The sequence below is a fragment of the Phocoena sinus genome, chromosome 14 (assembly GCF_008692025.1).
Source record: "Phocoena sinus isolate mPhoSin1 chromosome 14, mPhoSin1.pri, whole genome shotgun sequence".
In the NCBI taxonomy this organism is placed as follows: Eukaryota; Metazoa; Chordata; class Mammalia; order Artiodactyla; family Phocoenidae; genus Phocoena; species Phocoena sinus.
In genome coordinates this window covers 49,921,905-49,943,343 of record NC_045776.1, presented here as the reverse complement: position 1 = coordinate 49,943,343, position 21,439 = coordinate 49,921,905, and the positions used below count along the sequence as shown (strand labels likewise).

Below are 21,439 nucleotides of genomic sequence, written 5' to 3'. Positions count from 1 at the left end.
TTACCATTGAGAACGATGTTGGCTGTGTGTTTGTCATATATGGCCTTTATTATGTTGAGGTAGGTTCTCTCTGTGCCTACTTTCTGGAGAGTTTTTATCATAAATGGGTGTTGAATTTTGTCAAAAGCTTTTTCTGTGTCTATTGAGAAGATCATATGGTTTTTATTCTTCAGTTTGTTAATGTGTGTCACATTGATTGATTTGTGTGTATTGAAGAATCCTTGCGTTCCTGGGATAAAGCCCACTTGATCATGGTCTATGATCCTTTTAATGTGCTGATGGATTCTGTTAGCTAGTATTTTGTTGAGGACTTTTGCGTCTATGTTCATCAGTGATATTGGCCTGTAGTTTTCTTTTTTTTGTTACATCTTTGTCTGGTTTTGATGTCAGGGGGATGGTAGTTTGTAGAATGAGTTTGGGAGTGTTCCTCCCTCTGCTATATTTTGGAAGAGTTTGAGAAGGATAGGTGTTAGCTCTTCTCTAAATGTTTGATAGAATTCGCCTGTGAAGCCATCTGGTCCTGGGCTTTTGTTTGTTGGAAGATTTTTAATCACAGTTTCAATTTCAGTGCTTGTGATTGGTCTGTTTATATTTCCTATTTCTTCCTGGTTCAGTCTTGGAAGGTTGTACTTTTCTAAGAATTTGTCCATTTCTTCCAGGTTGTCCATTTCATTGGCATATAGTTGCTTGTAGTACTCTCTCATGATCCTTTGTATTTCTGCAGTGTCAGTTGTTACTTCTCCTTTTTCATTTCTAATTCTATTGATTTGAGTCTTCTCCCTTTTTTTCTTGATGAGTCTGGCTAATGGTTTATCTATTTTGTTTATCTTCTCAAAGAACCAGCTTTTAGTTTTTTTGATCTTTGCTATTGTTTCCTTCATTTCTTTTTCATTTATTTCTGATCTGATCTTTATGATTTCTTTCCTTCTGCTAACTATAGGGTTTTTTTGTTCTTCTTTCTCTAATTGCTTTAGGTGTAAGGTTATGTTGTTTATTTGAGATTTTTCTTGTTTCATGAGGTAGGATTGTATTGCTATAACCTTCCCTCTTAGAACTACTTTTGCTGCATCCCATAGGTTTTGGGTCACCGTGTTTTCACTGTCATTTGTTTCTAGGTATTTTTTAATTTCCTCTTTGATTTCTTCAGTGATCTCTTGGTTATTTAGTAGTGTATTGTTTAGCCTCCATGTGTTTGTATTTTTTACAATTTTTTCCTGTAATTGATATCTAGTCTCATAGCGTTGTGGTCGGGAAAGATATTTGATGCGATTTCCATTTTCTTAAATTTACCAGGGCTTGATTTGTGACCCAAGATATGATTGATCCTGGAGAATGTTCCATGACCACTTGAGAAGAAAGTGTATTCTGTTGTTTTGTTTTGTTTTGTTTATAAATTTGTTTATCTTAGTTATTTCTGGCTGCGTTGGGTCTTTGTTGCTGTGTGCGGGCCTTCTCTAGTCACAGCGAGTAGGGGCTACTCTTTGTTGTGGTACATGGGCTTCTCATTGCGGTGGCTTCTCTTGTTGCGGAGCATGGGCTCTAGGCGCATGGGCTTCAGTAGTTGCAGCACACGGGCTCAGTAGTTGTGGCACACGGGCCCTAGAGCACACAGGCTTCAGTAGTTGTGGCACATGGGCTTAGTTGCTCCGCAGCATGTGGGATCTTCCCAGACCAGGGCTCGAACCCATGTCCCCTGCATTTGCAGGCAGATTCTTAACCACTGCGCCACCAGGGAAGCTCTATTCTGTTGGTTTTGGATGGAATGTCCTATAAATATCAAGTAAATCAATCTTGTCTAATGTGTCATTTAGAGCTTGTGTTTCCTTATTTATTTTCATTTTGGGTGATCTGTCCATTGGTGAAAGTGGGGTGTTAAAGTCGATTTCCCCTATTATGGCTGTTAACCATATGTATTGAGGTGCTCCTATGTTGGGTACATAAATATTTACAACTGTTATATCTTCTTCTTGGATTGATTCCTTGATCATTATGTAGTGTCCTTCTTTGTCTCTTGTAATAGTCTTTATTTTAAAGTCTATTTTGTCTGATATGAGAATTGCTACTCCAGCTTTCTTTTGATTTCCATTTGCATGGAATATCTTTTTCCATACACTCACTTTCAGTCTGTATGTGTCCCTCGGTCTGAAGTGGGTCTCTTGTAGATGGCATATATCACCCCCAGATCTTAAATCTAGATTTCCAGGGGTGAAGTTCAGGCTGGCATTTTGCACAGGTTTTCCAGATGATTCTGTCATATGTCTCTTGTTAAGAACAACTGCTCTAGTTAGTAGAAATTCCTATTTAGTGGTTGGCAGACTTTCCTGTAAGGATAAAGATAGTAAATATTTTCATCTTTGTAGGCAAAGTTGTGAGTACTCAAATCTGCTATAGTAACATGAAAAGAATCATAGACAGTATGTATAATAAATGCTTGAGCTTGGCTGTGTTCCAGTATAACTTTGTTTACTAAAACAGGGATGGGTCTGTCCCTCAGGCCATAGTTTATAGATCCTGGGATTATATCAGCATCTCTGAGTTTGGGATTCCACAGCCAGGCAATGATATTTTACCAGGAGATTCCAGTGTGCAGCCCCAACTGAGAATTTTAGAAAATCCATAGGCTCAATTTTGCAGATCAGAATGTTTTTAGATTTTTCGTTATGTTTCATGACTGGATATTATTTGGATTTTTCTGGGTCCAAGTGATCATTTATAACCACTTAACATTTATTGTTAGGAAGTCAACGTTTAGTAGACACATCTTCAAGGGCTGTTTTTGAAAATGACAGGATACACAAAACATTCACTCTAGGGGGACACTGGCCTCCGGGCATGGGCACAGTTTTATTCCTCCAAGTTCAAACAAAGAGTGGTGACAAGCAAAATCAACAGCTGCAGGAAGACTCCAGGTGCTTACCTTAGGAGATTGATACAGTCTTGGGATGATTTTGTAAAGCAGCCCATTTGGCCTGAAGACATGGCTGCCCAGAGGTTTCTTGACAAATACCACGAAAAGGTTTTGATTCCCCCATCACTTTGTAAGGAGCTACTTGCCATTGCCGACGTATTGCGTCAGTGTGATCAGGGCCGGGGCACGCGCTAATGACAAGAGCTCTGAGAGATGGGGCGACCACCACTAGGGCATGCCTTCCTGCTGTCTCTCCCCAGGCTGGGCATTTCACCTGGCTGGCAGGGTGGGTCATTCATTGTTGGCGTGGAGACAAGCCAGAGACAGCTTAGAGATGAACAGGTGAATTCTGATATCTCGGTTTGGCAACTCTGTGCCAATAAAATAAAACTCAAGGAATGGTGTTTACCCAAGAGAATTGTCGTCTTGAATATTTAGCATATTCTTCATTCATTAAACTCCTATTAAGTGCCTTCTCTATACTAGGCATGGCCAAGGCAGCTGCCTCCCTGCTCCCTGGAAGCCCCCAGGCCTGTGGGAGACACAGACAAGCAGTTAGAACAGCAGGAGTTGATGCTATGACAGGGCAAGAACACGGAGCCATGGGAGCAAACACAAGGGGCATCTTTACAACTCCTTACAGAAGGGAGGGAGGGAAGGCAGGAAGGCAGGTGGGAAGGAGAGAAGGAAGGATGGAAGGAACAGTGGAAGGAGGAGGGAAGGAAAGGAGGAAGGGAAAAGGCAGAGGTTCTAGAAGGGCTTCCTGGGACCAGGAGGAGGGGGCATTGAGGATGTGGTAGACCTGTATATATATGGTGACTATTTTACAGCAAGTGACAGGAAAGCATCTCGAAGAGGAGACGCCTTTTTCGAGTTTGCATAGAGGTGCCGCACGGGCTCTGGCAGCCTGAAGATTTTGAAGGGTCTGCTGTGTCACACATGTCGAGGACTTTGGATTGTGTACTGAAGGCATTGGGTCACCGTTGAGGGGTTAATCTGGAAATTGATATGCAAAGATTGGCGTTCTAGAAAGATCACTCCTGACACCAGTGTGGAGAGTGGGTTGGAAGAAGACAGGAAGCAGACAGCCTTGTCAGGAGGCTCTTGAAATAATCTAGGCAAACGAGGATGAGGTCCTGGAGGAAGGCTCTGGAAGTCTGGAAGGAGAGGAGGATTGCGGGCGCTTTCCTGAGATATAAGCACTACGGCCTGGTGAGGAGGTGTGGGAGGTGAGGGTGGGGGAGAAGTGAGGGACCTCAGAGGTTTCTGGCTCCTGCACCGTGTAGGAGTACTTGCCAGGTAAGTTAAGGGTCAGGTGAACGTGGTAACCACTACACTGTGGAAACCAGGCCTAAGTTAAAAAGTGAATTTCAGAAACAGAAATTTAGAAATGCATAGGCACTAGATGCTTCCTTTCTGTTTACAAGTGGTTGTAAACCGGGATTCCTTGGACTTCAATGCCTTTGTAAAGTTCAAGTTTCTTACTGAATTCCAATGCCTGGTCTAATGCCAAGACTGTAATTGACAGTAAACCTTTGCATTTCCCTGTGGTGTTCTCATCCTGTGGGGCCCTGGCTTTGGGACCTTGTATGGCAGCTGTGATGGAAAGCTGCTGTGATGGACAGCTGCTGTGATGGACAGTCAGGGCGGTGCTCGTGCCAGCCTGGGTTCCAAGGCTTCTCTTGTGATGAATATGCCCTTGGACACATCCAGTGCCCTTCTTGTCAAGTTAGGTGACTGTTGAAGTATAAACAAGCTAGAGATTATGCAAAGACTGTAAAGTTGCTCTGATATACCCTGATTTTTTTTTTCTTAATTATTGCAAAAAAATAATTCCACAACTTTGTTACTAACCTTTTACCTGAAAAAGGGCAAAGGGAAGGAGTGGGATTTAGCTAACTTTTCAGATTATCTATTATTCTAACCCTTGTGGAAAACCTTTTTGAAATGCATGAGACTTCCCTTCCTTGAGAAGTAGGGGAAACCCAGTCACATCTTTGAGTCTTTCAGGATCTTCCTCAAAGACTAGTTTAGATGCTAGTGTTCTTGGTTTTTTAAAATCTTTATTAAGATTTAAAATTGTAATTGTGTTACAATGTTGTGTTAGTTTCTGCTGTACAACAAAGTGAGTCAGCTATATGTATACATATATCCCCATATCCCATCCCTCTTGAGTCTCCCTCCCACCCTCCGTATCCCCTCTAGGTGGTCACAAAGCACCGAGCTGATCTCCCTGTGCTACGCAGCTGCTTCCCACTGATGCTAATGTTCTCGATAGAAATGTAGATGTTTTAAATATGAGAATGGTTTGAATACATACACTAATCTGGAACATACCTTGAACACAGCTTTTAAAATCAGTTATCAGCTTGTATTCTTGCCATCATAGAAAGGGGTGGGCTTTAGAATCAGACAGACCTGGGTTCAAAGCCCTACTTAGCTCCTCTGGCTGTGTGACCTTGGGCAACTTAATTAACCTTTCTAGCAACCTAAATGTCCATCGACACATGAATGGAGAAAGAAGATGTGGTACATATATACAATGGAATAGTACTCAGCCATAAAAAGAAACGAAATTTAGTTATTTGTAGTGAGGTGGATGGACATAGAGTCTGTCATACAGAGTGAAGTAAGTCAGAAAGAGAAAAACAAATACCGTATGCTAACGAACATATATGGAATCTAAAAAAAAAAAAAAATGGCACTAATGAACCTAGTGGCAGGGCAGGAATAAAGATGTAGACATAGAGAATGAACTTGAGGACACAGGGTGGGGAGAGGGGGAAGCTGGGGCGAAGTGAGAGTAGCATAGACATATAAACACTACCAAATGTAAAATAGCTAGTGGGAAGCAGCTGCATAGCACAGGGAGATCATCTTGGTGCTTTGCGATGACCTAGAGGGGTGGGATAGGGAGGGTGGGAGGGAGGCTCATGAGGGAGGGGATATGGGGATATGTATACGCACATGGCTGATTCACTTTGTTGTACAACAAAAACTAACACAGTATTGTGAAGCAATTATACTCCAATAAAGTTCTATTAAAGGGCTTCCCTGGTGGTGCAGTGGTTGAGAGTCCGCCTGCTGATGCGGGGGACACGGGTTCGTGCCCTGGTCCGGGAAGATCCCACGTGCCGCGGAGCGGCTGGGCCTGTGAGCCATGGCCGCTGAGCCTGCGCGTCCGGAGCCTGTGCTCCACAACGGGAGAGGCCACAACAGTGAGAGGCCTGCGTACCGCAAAAAAAAAAAAAAAAAAAGATCTATTAAAAAAAAACCTTTCTGAGCATCTTTTTCCTCAACTATAAAATGCTTACATATCTTGCAGGGCTTTTGCTTGACTTCACTATTTAATCCATCCATAATAAAGTCAAGCAAGAGCCCTGTCTTCCTGGGAAATATTTATTGATTGAGACATACTGTACATGGCAGTGGGAGTCCTGAGGTGAGCTCTCCCTAAGTTTTCAGTTTGATAGGTGTTTCGTTCTTCTATTGCTATGTAATAAATCACCCCAAAATTTAGTGGCTTAAAACAATAAGGGTTATTTCTCGCAATCCTGTGGCTTGGCTGGGCAGTCTTTCTGCCGGACTTGCTGGAGGGTCTGCTGGGGCTCAGTGTCTCTCTCCATGTGGCCTTTTATCCTCGATGAGGTCAGACAGGGTACCTCCCTGGTGGTCTCAGGGTTCCCAGAGGGTGAGAATGGAAACCACAAAGCCTGTTGTGACCTGGGCTCTGAAATCCCACAACAACACTTGCCTTGCCTCTCATTCCACTGGTCAAAGTCAGTCATGAGGCCAATAAGTGATTTCAATAATTAAAGTGTGAAAGACCAACACAGCTAAATAAAGGGGGGGAGAGGGAAGGGGGAGCTGCTGGTACAGACTGGGTGGGGAAGGCCTTCCTGACCAAGACCTGAAGGTTGAGAGGGAACCAGGGGAGGGGTGTTACCTGCCGGCCAGAGCAGAGGTGCTGAGGTAGGACTGGAAGCAGCCTGCCTGCTGGGAAGGGCTCATGCCTGGAGGATTGAGACAAGCCGAGTGAGGTCCCCCAAAGCCACGTCTGGCACTTATTAGGGCTAAATGTATGTTCATCTCTTTTCTTCTGAGAAATGGAGGTAGGAATATGTTTAGTTCAAGATTATCATTCGATGGAAATCTATGAAGTTGAAGTTTTACTAAACAAGGCTCAGTTTGGGGAAAAACAATTGTTCCCACGGGGGTAGATGCTAGAAGATTGTAGGTACTTTGCAAACCAGTGCCTGCCCTGGATGTTTCTGAATGGTATCTCTGATCTTTCCAGGAGAGATGTTTTACTCCCCTTAAGATGCAGTCTTCTGGGTTAGGACTGTATGTAAACCATAGATTACTCAGAATCTGTGGGTGAAGGGATGGAGGATGGAGACGCCTCTGAACATCTCTTCCCCTTCGCAGGCTGTGACTGTAACCTGGCAGGAGTTCTCCCCGAAATATGTGATGCCCACGGGCGGTGTCTGTGCCGCCCCGGGGTGGGGGGCCCTCGGTGCGATGCCTGCCTCTGGGGTTTCTACTCCTTCCCTGTTTGCCAAGGTAAGTGGGCCACACGTACGTAGTGATCATGAGTCTCCCGAGGTAAGTTTCCCCCTGAGGAAATGCAGAGGCTCCTTTTGGCAGAGCTGTGTGGCCTATTGTTTAATAAATGAGCCCCTGGTCTATATATGTATGTTACGTGTGACTGTCCTCAGGACCAGGCCATGTCACCTCCCCTCCTTTGTCTTTTCAGCCTTACTCTTCCTCCTCCCAGGTGGTCGAGCCCGTGGGCTCTGGAGTCAGCACCTGGGTACAAATCCAGGCTCTGGGCAGGAAGTGGTACCTGGATAGTGTTGAGGAAACCGCCAAGGAGACAAGGGCAGGGAGCAGGGTGTTCCGGGCGAGGGAACGGCACACACAGAGCCACAGACCTGGTTCGCCTCTTGGTCCCGCATCCTAGTAAGGGTCACTGAAGGCGCCGGAGGGGAAGGGGAGGAGTCTGGCCAGTCCCTAGAGCATGATGGGTGTGCGGTAAATGTTGGGTGACCGGCAAATGAATGAATGAATTTGCCCCCGTTCTTCTTCTCCGCCTCCTTCCCATTGCCTGCCATTGTTCTCCTCGGTGGCTAAGGTCATAGGGAAAACGAGGGGAGAGAAGAAGGGAAGGTGATCAGTCAGGGCTCAGGGCCGGAACTAAACCCAGCAGGGACTTGCTGTGGGTTATTAGGTGCTGACCGACTCAGTTAGGCTCCAGGCTGGGCTCCCAATCAGGCTCTTGGTGTCAAGCCCAGACTCCTGCCATGCAGCTCAGGGACAGGGGGACCGCGGTCCTTCTGCCTCCATGGCCATCCAGGGCCCCCCGGAAGCCAGCCAGGGCACAGCAGCAGAAATGCTCAGCCTTTCTAATCTTATTCAAGTAGTTATTTGCAAAACCCGATTGGCACCCAGAGCCCAGCTCCAGGACAATCTGGGAAGTGCTGTTTCTAGCTTTCAGCCTCTGAGCACAGGAGGCGGGTAGCATGGGCGCGGAGGCACGTCACCCATGAGGGCGGCCACGCTAAGGAGCTGGGAGAGTGGGGCAGGAGCGGGAAGGTCCCTCCCCGAAGCAGGAGACAAAGTGGCGAAGAACCATGTTCGCACTAGCTACCAACTTGAGCAAGTTCTTACCCCCTCTGTTCCTCAGTTTCCTGGTAATAGTGCCCGCCCTGTGACATGTTGTGTGGGTTACGTGTGTACTGATGTGTAAAATTCTCAGAGCCCGGGAAGCGCTCACCTGTATGGTAGCTGCTATTCTTCAACCCTCCTTTCTCTGCCTCATACTTCCCTCTACATCATTTTAAGAGCCTGTAGCCTCAATCCTGGTTGATCTCCCTGTCTGCATAGATGCCTGTGTGCCGTATCCCAAGCCCTTCTTTTTCCTCCTCATCCCCTGACATGTCCTGGACCTGTATCCTCTGCCCCACTTCTCAGCCTTTGCCTCTCGGGCCACAGAAACTCTCGGCAGTCCCTGCCCAGAGATTTAGGTCACCTGGCAGGTGGAAGGGTACGGAAAGGAAGGGGTATCTTTTGTTTCCCTGCCTTGAGTTAAACCAGAGAAGTTCTGTATTAGAATTTGGAATGCCCAGCGCATTTCCTGTGGAAACCTCAGTACAGGTGATGCTTATGTTGGAGTTGTATGAATCATACTAGAGGCAGATTCAGTGCTGAGCTGGCGCTATGGTCTGGTGTGGTCACCTTGTCCTTGTACATATATTGTTTCTGTTGAAAGATGTCCCAAATAATGAAGTTTTGGAGCACGAGTTGGGGGTGCTTACATTTCTATTTTAAGCTGGAGGCACTAAATCTCTCATTGACCAAATGAAGGAGAACTCGCAGGAGGGAGACGGGATGGAGGCCTTCCACCTCAGGGTCCACTAGGGGCCAAGTCTAGAGGGACTTATGTGGGGAGCAGGCAAGGTTAAGAGTAGTGAAAATGAGGTCTGTCGGACAAAAGCAGGAGGAGAAGGTTCAGGGCAGCCTCATTCCTGGCGGGCTGTAGAGGTGTGCCCTAAAGTTTGTTCTTCCAGATTTGAACCATTAGCCTCTGAAAGCATTTGAGATGCTCCTACATTCTGTCAGCGATGGTCTCCCTTCTCTAGTGCTTGCTTTTTCTAACAGCTTTTGTGATCTTTTAAATTTTTTCCTCGAGGGCAGCGTTGAAGCCAGTGGCTGAAGCCCAGACATGCTGAAATCTGAATCTGGTCTAGCATCAAGGTCTGACCCAGTATTTTGTGATCTTTCTTAGATGAAGTTGATTGCTTGGCCCCTGGAATTTTAGAATCAAACCAGTGTGGCCCCAAATGCTACATCAGATGGTCTGGTATATTCTAGCCAAAAAATGTTTGTGTGGCTTTGTTCTATATTGCTTTAAAAATTTAAAAAGTCTTCTTAAAAAGAAGTCTAAAACCCTTCTCAATTGCGCTTGCCAACTGCAGTCCAGCGTTTATGTTTTGCATTAACTTAATTTACTCCAGACTTTAAGCACAAGGCCATCTCCTTCTCAGTTTTTTTTTTTTTTTTTTTGGTACTGGGCCTCTCACTGTTGTGGCCTCTCCTGCTGCAGAGCACAGGCTCCGGACACACAGGCCCAGCGGCCATGGCTCACGGGCCCAGCCGCTCTGCGGCATGTGGGAACTTCCCGGACCGGGGCACGAACCCGTGTCCCCTGCATCGGCAGGCGGACTCTCAACCACTGCGCCACCAGGGAAGCCCTCAGTTTATTTTTGACTCACTCAAGTGCCCTGCCGTTTTCTTTCTTGTAGCTGAAAGTCAAATCGTAGATGTGAGGCCACATAGAGAATTGTCTCTGTGTATTTCAGTTTTACGTTTGTGTTGACGTCTGACTCAACTCTTTGTGTGCAACCACAAAACACACCGCGACTCTCTGGAAGCTTGGTCCTTTGGGGGTTTACTGTTCCCTTTTCCTCCTCTCCGTCCTGTCCGTCGTCATTCCTGCCTTCCTGTCTTTCATCTTTCTCTTCCTCTTCTTTCCTTCCTCCTCCCCCCTTTTTTTTCTGGTGCAGTTTGCTAAGTCGCAACTAGTCAGCACTTAGAACAGAGGCCAGGAGGGTGGGAGTGTGGAGACAGCGGCCCTCCCATGACTTGGCACTGAAGGCACTCAAAGTGCAGCTGCCCCCAAACCGCAGTGGCCCAGGGCCCGAACTGTCCCCATTGGAGTTTGCTGTAGTCTCTGGGTTGTAGTTGCAGACTTTTCCTTAGAAAAGTCCTGGCAATATATGTTGCCAGTGCAAGATTAACCTCCTTCTGCGTGTCAGCATATTCTCATGAATCCGACAAACTGGCCCCGGGAAGAAGCCACATGCACCGGCAGATGGCAGAAGACACAGCAGGGGAAAGTTTCTGACCTGGGATGCTCCCGGGAGAGCCCTCCCGGCCTTTCCAAGGGGGAAAACAAAATCCATAGGGCTGGGCCAAGTTCTGTGCAATTTTGCTTTGAACTGGCCCTTTGCTCTGTAATTCAGCATGTGTCTAGGAGAGCATTGAGGTGATTGGAAGAAGCCTCGGGATTTTCTGTAGATCTGATCTGCTCTCAGCCCAGTTAGCCAGAGAAGTGGAGGGTGCTAAGTATCGTGGAACTGAAATGTTGGCTTTGCGGCTGTGAGTGAAGAGCGCCAAAGAAGGCGCCAGCCTGCTTTTCCAACAGAAGGAAAAGCTCTAAAATCACGCGCGACGAGAACACCCCTGAAACAATGAGGAGCTCTGTTTCCCTTGCAATTTCTGTGTTGTCTAGTACTGTCGCCTCACTCTGTGAGCTTATTCACTGCAGGGGAAGAAGCTGGCATCCCTCAGAGCAGTACCTCTCACAGCAGCGCTGCAGGGGTCAAGGAGAGAATGCACATCTGTAGAACTACAGGGCTGGACCTGGAAGAGCATTTCAATAGCTCTTATCCCTTCATTTAACAAACATCTCTTTGGTATGTACTAGGGACCAGGACTGTGCTTGATGCTGGAAGATTTGCGGGGAGCACAGCAGACAAGCTCCCTGATTCCCTGGACCTTTATTATCTTTTTTTTTTTTTTTTTAATACTCTTTGGGAATAAAAGTGTCTTAGAGCAAAAGCACAGTGAGGAGCAGACGAGAAGAAAATACTCCAGAAACTCCGAAGAACCTGGCTCAAAACAAAGAGCAGAATTGAAATATTCACAAAGGCTTATAGTATCTCCAAGAGTGAGAAAAGGCTGCCAATGTTGGGGTTCGGGTTTGAGATCTGGCAACTCTCACTGATAGTTGGATTGAAATGCGAAGTGTGATGCCAGATTGAGGAATTCAGGATTTAAAATAATGTACCTGCGTTTAAGGCTGCATCTTTGTTTTCACTTCTGAAGTGTAACTCCATCTCCTGAGGCTCCCTGGACAAACCCCTTTGGCCCTGGGAGTCAGGGTCGGTGTCACCCACGTGATGCTGGCTGGAGCTGCCGCCTCTGTGCTCCAGGCTCCTGCTGCAGCTACCCTGACTGCCTGCACGAGTGTCTCCTCTCTGCCTTCACTTTCCTTAAAGGAAGAATAGCAGAAAGAACCTGTGTTAGGGTTCTCCAGAGGAACAGAACCCACAGGATATGTGTCTGTATATATAGATAGATGTGGGGATAGGTAGATAGATTTATTTTAAGGACTCGGCTCCCAGATTGCGGGGGCTGACAAGGCTAAAGTCTGCAGGGCAGCAGGCTGGAGACTAGGAAGGAGCTGATGCCTCAGCTGGAGCCCACACACCTTCTGGAGGTGGAATTTCTTCTTCCTCTGGGACCTCCCGCTATTCTCGTTAAGGTGTGCAACTGATGGGATGAGGCCCACCCACTTCGTGGAGAGTAACTTGCTTTACTCAAGGTCAGCTGATTTAAATGTTTGTCACGTCTAACAGAACGCCTTTACAGCAGCATCTAGACTGGTGTTGTGTAAACATCTGAGCCCCGTAGCCTAGCTGACATGAAAACATTAACCATCACAAAGCCCAAGAATGTTTCCTCAGTGATCTGACCCTGGGGAGGGACTTGATGTCTGCAGACAGGCCTGCAGGGAACATGGGGCCATGAAGGAATGCTGACCTAGACGGCAGAAGAGCTGAGTCCTTGTCCTGCTGTCTACCAAGAGCTGGTTTAGTGGCACTCGGCCCGTTTCTTCCTCTGTCTTATGTTTAGTTTCTTGGCACCATGTCAGTAATGCTCTAGCCCCTCTCCTGGAGTTCTAGCTCGATGTGGTCAGGGAATGTGTGTTTCTCATAATTGCCTCCACCCTGACACCTGGTCACGGGGCCGTAGAACACAATAGAGCTTCAATCAAGGTCTGCTGGATGTATGCATGTAACATAGGAGGGTGGAAGGATGGTAAATGCTCCTAGGCCTGCCACTTCCTAACTGGGCCTCTCAGAACAAGTCACGTAGCCCGTTGAAGTCCCAGGTAACTCGTAAATGAGAAAACGAGCCAAACTCCCTTCCAGCAGTGAGTTTATTTTGTGATTCTAGTGACCACTAGAATCGGGTAAACGCTACCACTGTTATTATCACAGAAAAGCACTATCAGAGTAACTCACCGCTTATGGGCCTGGGCCGAGCACTGTCAAAGAGAACGAAAATGGCATGGTCTTGTCCCTGTGGGAGCTCTGTGCTCCAAGGCTTAACGATGTGGGCCTTTACAGATCCAAAGGATGCCTGCAAAGAAATCACTGGAATTGGCAATTTATCTCATCTTTTCTTTCCCAAGGCCTCAACAAGTGTGGAAATTTTGAAACCTTGCAAACAAGGTCGTGTGTGTGTGTGTGTGTGTGTGTGTGTGTGTGTGTGTGTGTGTATTGTTAAGTGGTTTTTTTTTTTAACTGCATACACCGAATATAAATTTGGAAGTCAGGAATACTAATCCACTGATTCCCATTAATGCAGCATGGGATGGTGTACAGAGCACATCCCAAGCACTGGGGGACTCGGATGATCATGACAGTAATGTTAGCGAGAGTGAATGCTCCCTGGGCAAGCACTGCGCACACTGCCCTTCCTGTCTGTGGCTGCTGATTCTCCAGTGATCTCATGGGGTGGGTGCTGTCATCAGCTCGTTTCTAGAAGAGGAAACTGAGGCTTGGAGAGGCTAAGCAACGTGCCCGTGATCACACAGCTATTAAGTGGCAGAGCTGTTACTTGAATCTGCATGTGTCTGCCCCGGAGACTGAAGCCCTTTGCTACAGGCTAATTTGGTGACCTTGGACAGACATGTCACTTAACTTTTTTTAAATTTTTTTATTTCTACAATACATATAATTTTTTTTTTACATCTTTATTGGAGTATAATTGCTTTACAGTGGTGTGTTAGTTTCTGCTGTATAACAAAGTGAATCAGCTATACATATACATATGTTCCCATATCTCTTCCCTCTTGCATCTCCCTCCCTCCCACCCTCCCTATCCCACCCCTCCAGGTGGTCACAAAGCACCGAGTTGATCTCCCTGTGCTATGCGGCTGCTTCCCACTAGCTATCTACCTTACGTTTGGTGGTGTATATATGTCCATGCCTCTCTCTCACTTTGTCACAGCTTACCCTTCCCGCTCCCCATATCCTCAAGTCCATTCTCTAGTAGGTCTGTGTCTTTATTCCTGTCTTACCTCTGGGTTCTTCATGACATTTTTTTTTCTTAAATTCCATATATATGTGTTAGCATACAGTATTTGTCTTTCTCTTTCTGACTTACTTCACTCTGTGTGACAGACTCTAGGTCTATCCACCTCATTACAAATAGCTCAATTACGTTTCTTTTTATGGCTGAGTAATATTCCATTGTATATATGTGCCACATCTTCTTTATCCATTCATCCGATGATGGACACTTAGGTTGTTTCCATCTCTGGGCTATTGTAAATAGAGCTGCAATGAACATTGTGGTACATGACTCTTTTTGAATTATGGTTTTCTCAGGGTATATGCCCAGTAGTGGGATTGCTGGGTCATATGGTAGTTCTATTTTTAGTTTTTTAAGGACCCTCCATACTGTTCTCCATAGTGGCTGTACCAATTCACATTCCCACCAGCAGTGCAAGAGTGTTCCCTTTTCTCCACACTCTCTCCAGCATTTATTGTTTCTAGATTTTTTGATGATGGCCATTCTGACTGGTGTGAGATGCTATCTCATTGTAGTTTTGATTTGCATTTCTCTAATGATTAATGATGTTGAGCATCCTTTCATGTGTTTGTTGGCAGTCTGTATATCTTCTTTGGAGAAATGTCTATTTAGGTCTTCTGCCCATTTTTGGATTGGGTTGTTTGTTTTTTTGTTATTGAGCTGCATGAGCTGCTTATAAATTTTGGAGATTAATCCTTTATCAGTTGCTTCATTTGCAAATATTTTCTCCCATTCTGAGGGTAGTCTTTTGGTCTTGTTTATGGTTTCTTTTGCTGTGCAGAAGCTTTGAAGTTCCATTAGGTCCCATTTGTTTATTTTTGTTTTTATTTCCATTTCTCTAGGAAGTGGGTCAAAAAGGATCTTGCTGTGATTTATGTCATAGAGTGTTCTGCCTATGTTTTCCTCTAAGAGTTTTATACTGTCTGGCCTTACACTTAGGTCTTTAATCCATTTTGAGCTTATTTTTGTGTATGGTGTTAGAGAGTGATCTAATCTCATACTTTTACATGTACCTGTCCAGTTTTCTCAGCACGACTTATTGAAGAGGCTGTCCTTTCTCCACTGTACATTCCTGCCTCCTTTACCAAAGATAAGGTGACCATATGTGTGTGGGTTTATCTCTGGGCTTCCTATCCTGTTCCATTGATCTATCTTTCTGTTTTTGTGCCAGTACCATACTGTCTTGATTACTGTAGCTTTGTAGTATAATCTGAAGTTAGGGAGCCTGATTCCTCCAGCTCCGTTTTTTGTTCTCAATATTGCTTTGGCTATTCGGGGTCTTTTGTGTTTCCATACCAATTGTGAAATTTTTTGTTCTAGTTCTGTGAAAAATGCCATTGGTAGTTTGATAGGGATTGCATTGAACTGTAGATTCCTTTGGGTAGTAGAGTCATTTTCACTTAACTTCTGAACTTCACTATGTAACCCTGGAATTCAACGAGATAATCTCTCCAGTCCCTTCCAGTTCTTAAGGTGTGAAACCCTCCAGCTCAGGAAATAGTGGGCCATTTCCACTGCTCTTCTCTCCCCAGAAGCAGGTCCTCTCAGAGTGAGTGCTGAGTGAGGCTGAGTAACTGCCACCTTGTGGGAGGTTAGCTGCAGGGACCGGTAGGAACCTGACCCAGTAGGAAGGAGTAGAGAGGGGAATGTCCAGAATCTCTTCTCTCCATCCATATGTGTTTAGTCACCTGCTTGAGGGGGATGAAGGGAACCTGGGATGCTTTTCCTGTCTATTCCCAACCCTGCCTGCGTCACTTTTTTCATGATTATTCAGTTACACCTCACCTTGAGAAACTAAGTATGAGGAGAGGGGAAAAAGGAGGGGATCACTGTAGGCCAATCTGGACTGGAATGGTTTGCATTTGGTCCCCAGTGGGATGTGGAATTAATGTGGCCTCTCCATTGACTCACATCCCCAATCAGCTGTTCCCTGCGTCTTCCTCTGATGAGCACCATTACTGAATGCAAGAAGCATCCCCCAAAACCTCATCCACAACCAGCCAATCTTGGTCAGTATGAAATTAACAACAGAAAAAACCCAGCATTTACTGATTGCTCAGTATGAGACAAGCATTGGACCCAGCTCTTTCAAGTATTATCTTTATCTAATCCTGGCAACAATCTTATCAAGTAGATGCTAATATTATTCCCATTTAAGAAAGGGGAAACTGAGGCTTAGAACAATCAAGCCTTATTTCAAGTTCCATGTCCGATAAGAGGTGGAGCTGGAACTTGCATTTGGGTCTTTCTGGCCCCGCCTCCATACTCTTATCCAGGTCCTGTGCCCCCCTGCCCTGGGTCTTACTGAGGTCTTTTCATCCAGCCTGCCAGTGTTCAGCCCTTGGCTCGTACCAGACGCTGTGCAGCCCAGTGACTGGACAGTGCGAGTGTCAGCCGGGGATCACGGGACAACGGTGTGACAGGTGTCTCTCAGACACCTCTGATTTCCCCCACTGCCAAGGTAGGGAAGACATCAGAATGCCGGAGGGCGGGTTCCTCTCTGAAGTATGTGCGGGCAGCATCCCAAAGAAGCCTGCAGACCCCTGCAGACCCACCACTGGTCACTGCTACACTTTTGACCCTAATCTGCCTGGTTCCTCCCCAGTTTGAGTCCATTGAAAACGGGTATGCCAGTTATACATCTTAAAAGAAATCTAAAAATGACTTATTCCTAAAATTTTAAAAATTATTTCATGTGCTATAAATTTGTGTTTCTTCTTTTCTTTTTCTTTTTAAAATATTTATTTGGTTGCACTGGGTCTTAGATGTGGCTCGTGGGCTTCTTAGTTGTGGCATACGAACTCTTAGTTGTGGCATGCATGTGGGATCTAGTTCCCTGACCAGAGATCTAACCTGGGCCCCCTGCACTGGGAGCGTGGAGGCTTAACCACTGCGCCACCAGGGAAGTCCCCATAAGTTTGTATTTCTTGATTTGCATGTAAATTCTCTGTGTAGCAGTGTGGCAGAGGTGACCCCTTTTAGCTAAGCTGAGCATTCTTGTCCCCCTTCCCAAGGCAAAGTGGCTTCTCTCTGGTCCTGGCTGGCGGCGCCGATGTGTCTGCTTCGTAATTTCCTGCAGGTGTTCTAACAGGTGCCCCTGCAGGCAGGCAGAGCAGGGCTTTGCTGGGGTTCTGCTCCCCTCTCTTGCCTGCCACTGGCCTCCTGGGGGATGGTGTCATCCCACATCAGCCCAGGTGTGAGGGGCTGGGGAGTGGAGTGGACCAGAGTCTATTCAGTTTGGAAAGAGTGAGCCAAGGACTGAAACACTGTCCTGGGTCGGTCCTCATGTCTGCAATGATACGAGAGGTGAGAGTGTGCTGGGCTCGGTGACTCAGGGCACAGACCAAAGATGCCCAGGATGGGCTTCCCTGGTGGCGCAGTGGTTGAGAGTCCGCCTGCCGATGCAGGGGACACGGGTTCATGCCCTGGTCCGGGGAGATCCCACACGCCGTGGAGCAGCTGGGCCCATGAGCCATGGCCGCTGAGCCTGTGCGTCTGGAGCCTGTGCTCCGCAACGGGAGAGGCCACAAGAGTGAGAGGCCCACGTACCGCAAAAAAAAAAGATGCCGAGGAATCTCCTTGTGCCCCCGGAGTGTGCAGGCCCCAGTGGCAAGTAGCTCCTGACCGCTGCTTTCAGAGACCCTTTCTCTGTTGAGAAGCGGGTGTTTGTGAAAGGCTGACCCAGACTTTGCATCAGGAGACTGGTTTTCTCACACCCCTTCCTGCTCCTGATGGCGCTTGGAGCCTGGCACGAAACCATCTGAAGACAGGGCTGCAGCTCCAACTTGATTCCCCAGAACCTCGCTGATCAGAATCCTCAAGAGATCACGCTTTCTTGCCGGAGGCAACAGTAGCCAGCAGTCAGAGGGGACTGCTCACTTTGGAGAAGGCCTGGAGGTCCCTGGAGAGGGAGGCTGTCCCAGGCTGGGTGTCCTCACATCCCCGGGGTCGGAAGTGGAAGGAAGTGCTGAGCAGTGGGCAGAGGGGCTGGTCAGCCAGGACAAGTTCCCTGGAGCTGGATGGGGCCACTGGGCAGCTTGGGGAGGAGCCAAGGGCTGGGCGGGGCCAGGTCGGAAAGCAACAAGGAGCTGGAAGGTTGTGTTGGCTTGTCACAGAAGAATTCAGGAGCATCAAAAAAGGAAGAGACAGAGGGCTTCCCTGGTGGCACAGTGGTTAAGAATCTGCCTCCCAATGCAGAGGACAGGGGTTCGAGCCCAGGTCCGGGAAGATCCCATATGCCGCAGAGCAACTAAGCCCGTGCGCCACAACTACTGAGCCTGCACTCTAGAGCCTGTGAACCACAACTACTGAGCCCGTGAGCCACAACTACTGAAACCTCCATGCCTAGAGCCTGTGCTCCGCAACAAGAGAAGCCACTGCAGTGAGAAGCCCGTGCACCGCAACGAAGAGTAGACCCCACTTGCCGCAACTAGAGAAAACCGGCGTGCAGGAACAAAGACCTAACTCAGCCAAAAATAAATAAATAAATTTGTAAAAAGAAAAAAATGGAAGAGACAGAGAATATCGTCAAGGGGGAAGTTGAAACAAAGAGAGGAGACAATAAAGGCAAAAAGCCTAGGGAGCAACATGTAAGAAAACAAGATCATATTATGGGTTTATTTAAATTATTTGAAAAAGGCTCAGAGCAGGCTTACCCAAACTCTCTTCATTTTTATTTTTTATTTATTTATTTTTTTGGCCTCACAGCTTGTGGGATATTAGTTCCCCGACCAGTGATTGAACCCAGGCCCTCGGCAGTGAGAGTGCTGAGTCCTAACCACCGGACCGCCAGGGAGTTCCCTCTTCATTTTTAATGCCGTGTGATAGTAATGCTGAGACACTGCAAGACCCTAATTTGTTGAAAAGAGATTATTACATTGGGTTTGTAATACTATATTGACTAAGGCAAGAAAGCAAATTAATTAATTTTAGAAATGATTTTAATACAGGTGGAGAACAAGGGGGCTGTGATAGTTAAAGAATTGTCTTGAGTAACTAAAACATATACTTACAAATTCTGTGACATCTAATTGGACAATTAAAAAATCTCTTGGTACAATACTGCCCTCTTCTGGATAACCCTAACGATGTTCAAAATTCTAGACTCCTTTCCCCAGTCTCCTTTGTTATCAGTTGGAAGTGAACTTTTAGTAGTAGGCAGGGAAGAGAGTTGTTCAGTGGCCAAAGGGGTGATTTGGGGATTAAGGACCATGAAGATTGTTCAGGGTGTCTTTTTCTGAATTATATGCAAAGTCCTTGCCACCCATCTATCAAAAAATACAAATGTAGATGCACCAGTTTTAAAAACAAGTAAAACTTAAAAACAAAACAAAAAAACCCCTCAAAACATCAAAACAAAGGGACAAACAAACATTAAAACCCCAGACATTTACACCACTTCTAAATCATATACAGGCTCCAGCAGTGTCTGTGACCCAGCCGGAACCCTGGACTCCAGTGTGGTAAGTAGAGGATTGTAAAAGGGTTGCGATTCTAACTATTGTTCTGATACTTATTTGAGACCGACACATTTGGGAACTTCCTGAAATTAAAAGTAAATTAAAATAAGACCTGAGGCCAAATAGCTTGAAGAGACCATTGCTCTTTTTCAAAGTGCATATGTGATATTGTGATTTTCTGCCCAAAACAAAAGAATACGGTTTATTTAAACTTGGAATTGCAGAGTCCTAGCGTTACTCTGAGGGCGTTGCCACCCTGGAAACCTGCACATAAGCCTGCCATACATAATTAAAATTAAGAAAATCAGAGGCCAGTACACATTTAATTAAGCTGTGTACAAAGTAATTGCAATTTATTTGCTATTACTCCAAGCACAATACCATGGCATTCTGATTCATTTTCTAAGCACTTTAGAAATGATCTACCTTCTTGGCCTCAGAGCTTGGAGAAGCTGGAACTCCAGGCCCTGGAGGGAAAGGGGAGAGACATTTTGCCTTTTCACTATGGGGCTTCACGATGTTTAAGCAAGGCAGTGACTCTGGCATGTTATAGACACACTTGCAGATAAACATAATTTTCTACTACCTCTCAGCATGTTAAATATTCAGATATTTTCCGTTAAGATTTATAGTCCATGCTGTAACAGAATCAACAAATAAAGACAGTGTTATAAATGAGTCGTTAAAATTTTTTTTCTTTTTCCGAATTTTCCAATTTTGCTTTAACCACATATATGGCTTATGTGTGTAACAAATAAATAAATAATAAAACAAAATCAATTAGCAGACTGTTGAAATCAACCCAGTACTTTTATTCTACCTGGATACACTTAATTTACATTTCGTGACCAAAATATATTTCTGTGACAAGCTTTGTTCAGAACACTTGTTTGGAAACCTTCTTAATTCTGAGATGTCAAGCATTAGTTTGATTTTCTTTTAAAGGGGCATTGCCGATGCAAGCTTCATGTTGAGAGTCCTACTTGTAGCATCTGCAAACCATTATATTGGAATCTGGCCAAAGAAAACCCCAGTGGATGTTCAGGTGAGGTTTCCTACGAACAATATTTTACTATATTGTAACTTCCTCTTGATTTTCTTTACCTCAATGACTAAACTCACAAAAGAGCTATTGATTTAATCTGTTCAGTTTGTTTGAAATTCTGTATAAATGTCTTGATTTTTTCCCCCCCACTTTTGGCAGAACTTCTGTCATTTTCAAAATCTCAGCAAGGGATTTATATCCTGTTTCCATATGTATCATGTTTGAGAAGGCAGCTGCTTGATAAATGGTTTTTCCGCCTTGTTTTTATAATCCACACTTCCCGGTTTAATTTTATTTTCATTATATGCTTAGATTGAAGCCAGTATAGGAACTTGGAAACACCAAGCTTAAGACGGCTAAGTGGAGTGAATATCTTTTAATAGGGTATATTTTCATGTAAGCATTATCAATAATGCCCTTGACGTTAGAATCATGTGAGAATCCCATGATGTTGCAGCTTTTGTCTTTCATGAGTGGTCATGAACAAACCAGTACTCCTTGTAGGTAGATGGTATTGATCTGGCTGTTGGGTTCTGCTGACCCCAGAAAGCAATTCAGTTTTAGGCCTGACTGGTGCAAAGTGGAGTTCCGCTGAAGCATGCTAGAAAGTGATTGTAGGATTGCTGGTGTGTCCTGTTCCCAGAGCCGGAACTGTCCTTTTTGTAACCTTGGTCCAAGGATGCTCTCTTATCTTCCCAGAATGCCAGTGCCACGTGGCGGGAACCGTGAGCGGAATTGGAGAGTGCGGGCAGGTAATGTGGGCCTGTTTTTCCCGGGATGCCGGTCGAATATACTAGCAGTTAATTGTGGGGTTTTTGCAGGAGGGTGTTAGTGCCATCTTCATGGAAGCTTTCAGATCCC

General features: G+C 45.7%; 1 protein-coding gene across 1 annotated transcript in view; it reads left to right on the top strand.

Annotated features, from left to right (window-relative positions):
- Window positions 1–21,439, top strand: part of LAMA3 (laminin subunit alpha 3) — a 245,134-nt gene that overhangs the window by 86,922 nt on the left and 136,773 nt on the right. The window contains 5 exon segments of the mRNA XM_032654433.1: window positions 7,337–7,471; window positions 16,398–16,535; window positions 19,490–19,536; window positions 20,479–20,578; window positions 21,278–21,330. Of these exon segments, the coding sequence (XP_032510324.1) occupies window positions 7,337–7,471; window positions 16,398–16,535; window positions 19,490–19,536; window positions 20,479–20,578; window positions 21,278–21,330 (473 nt within the window).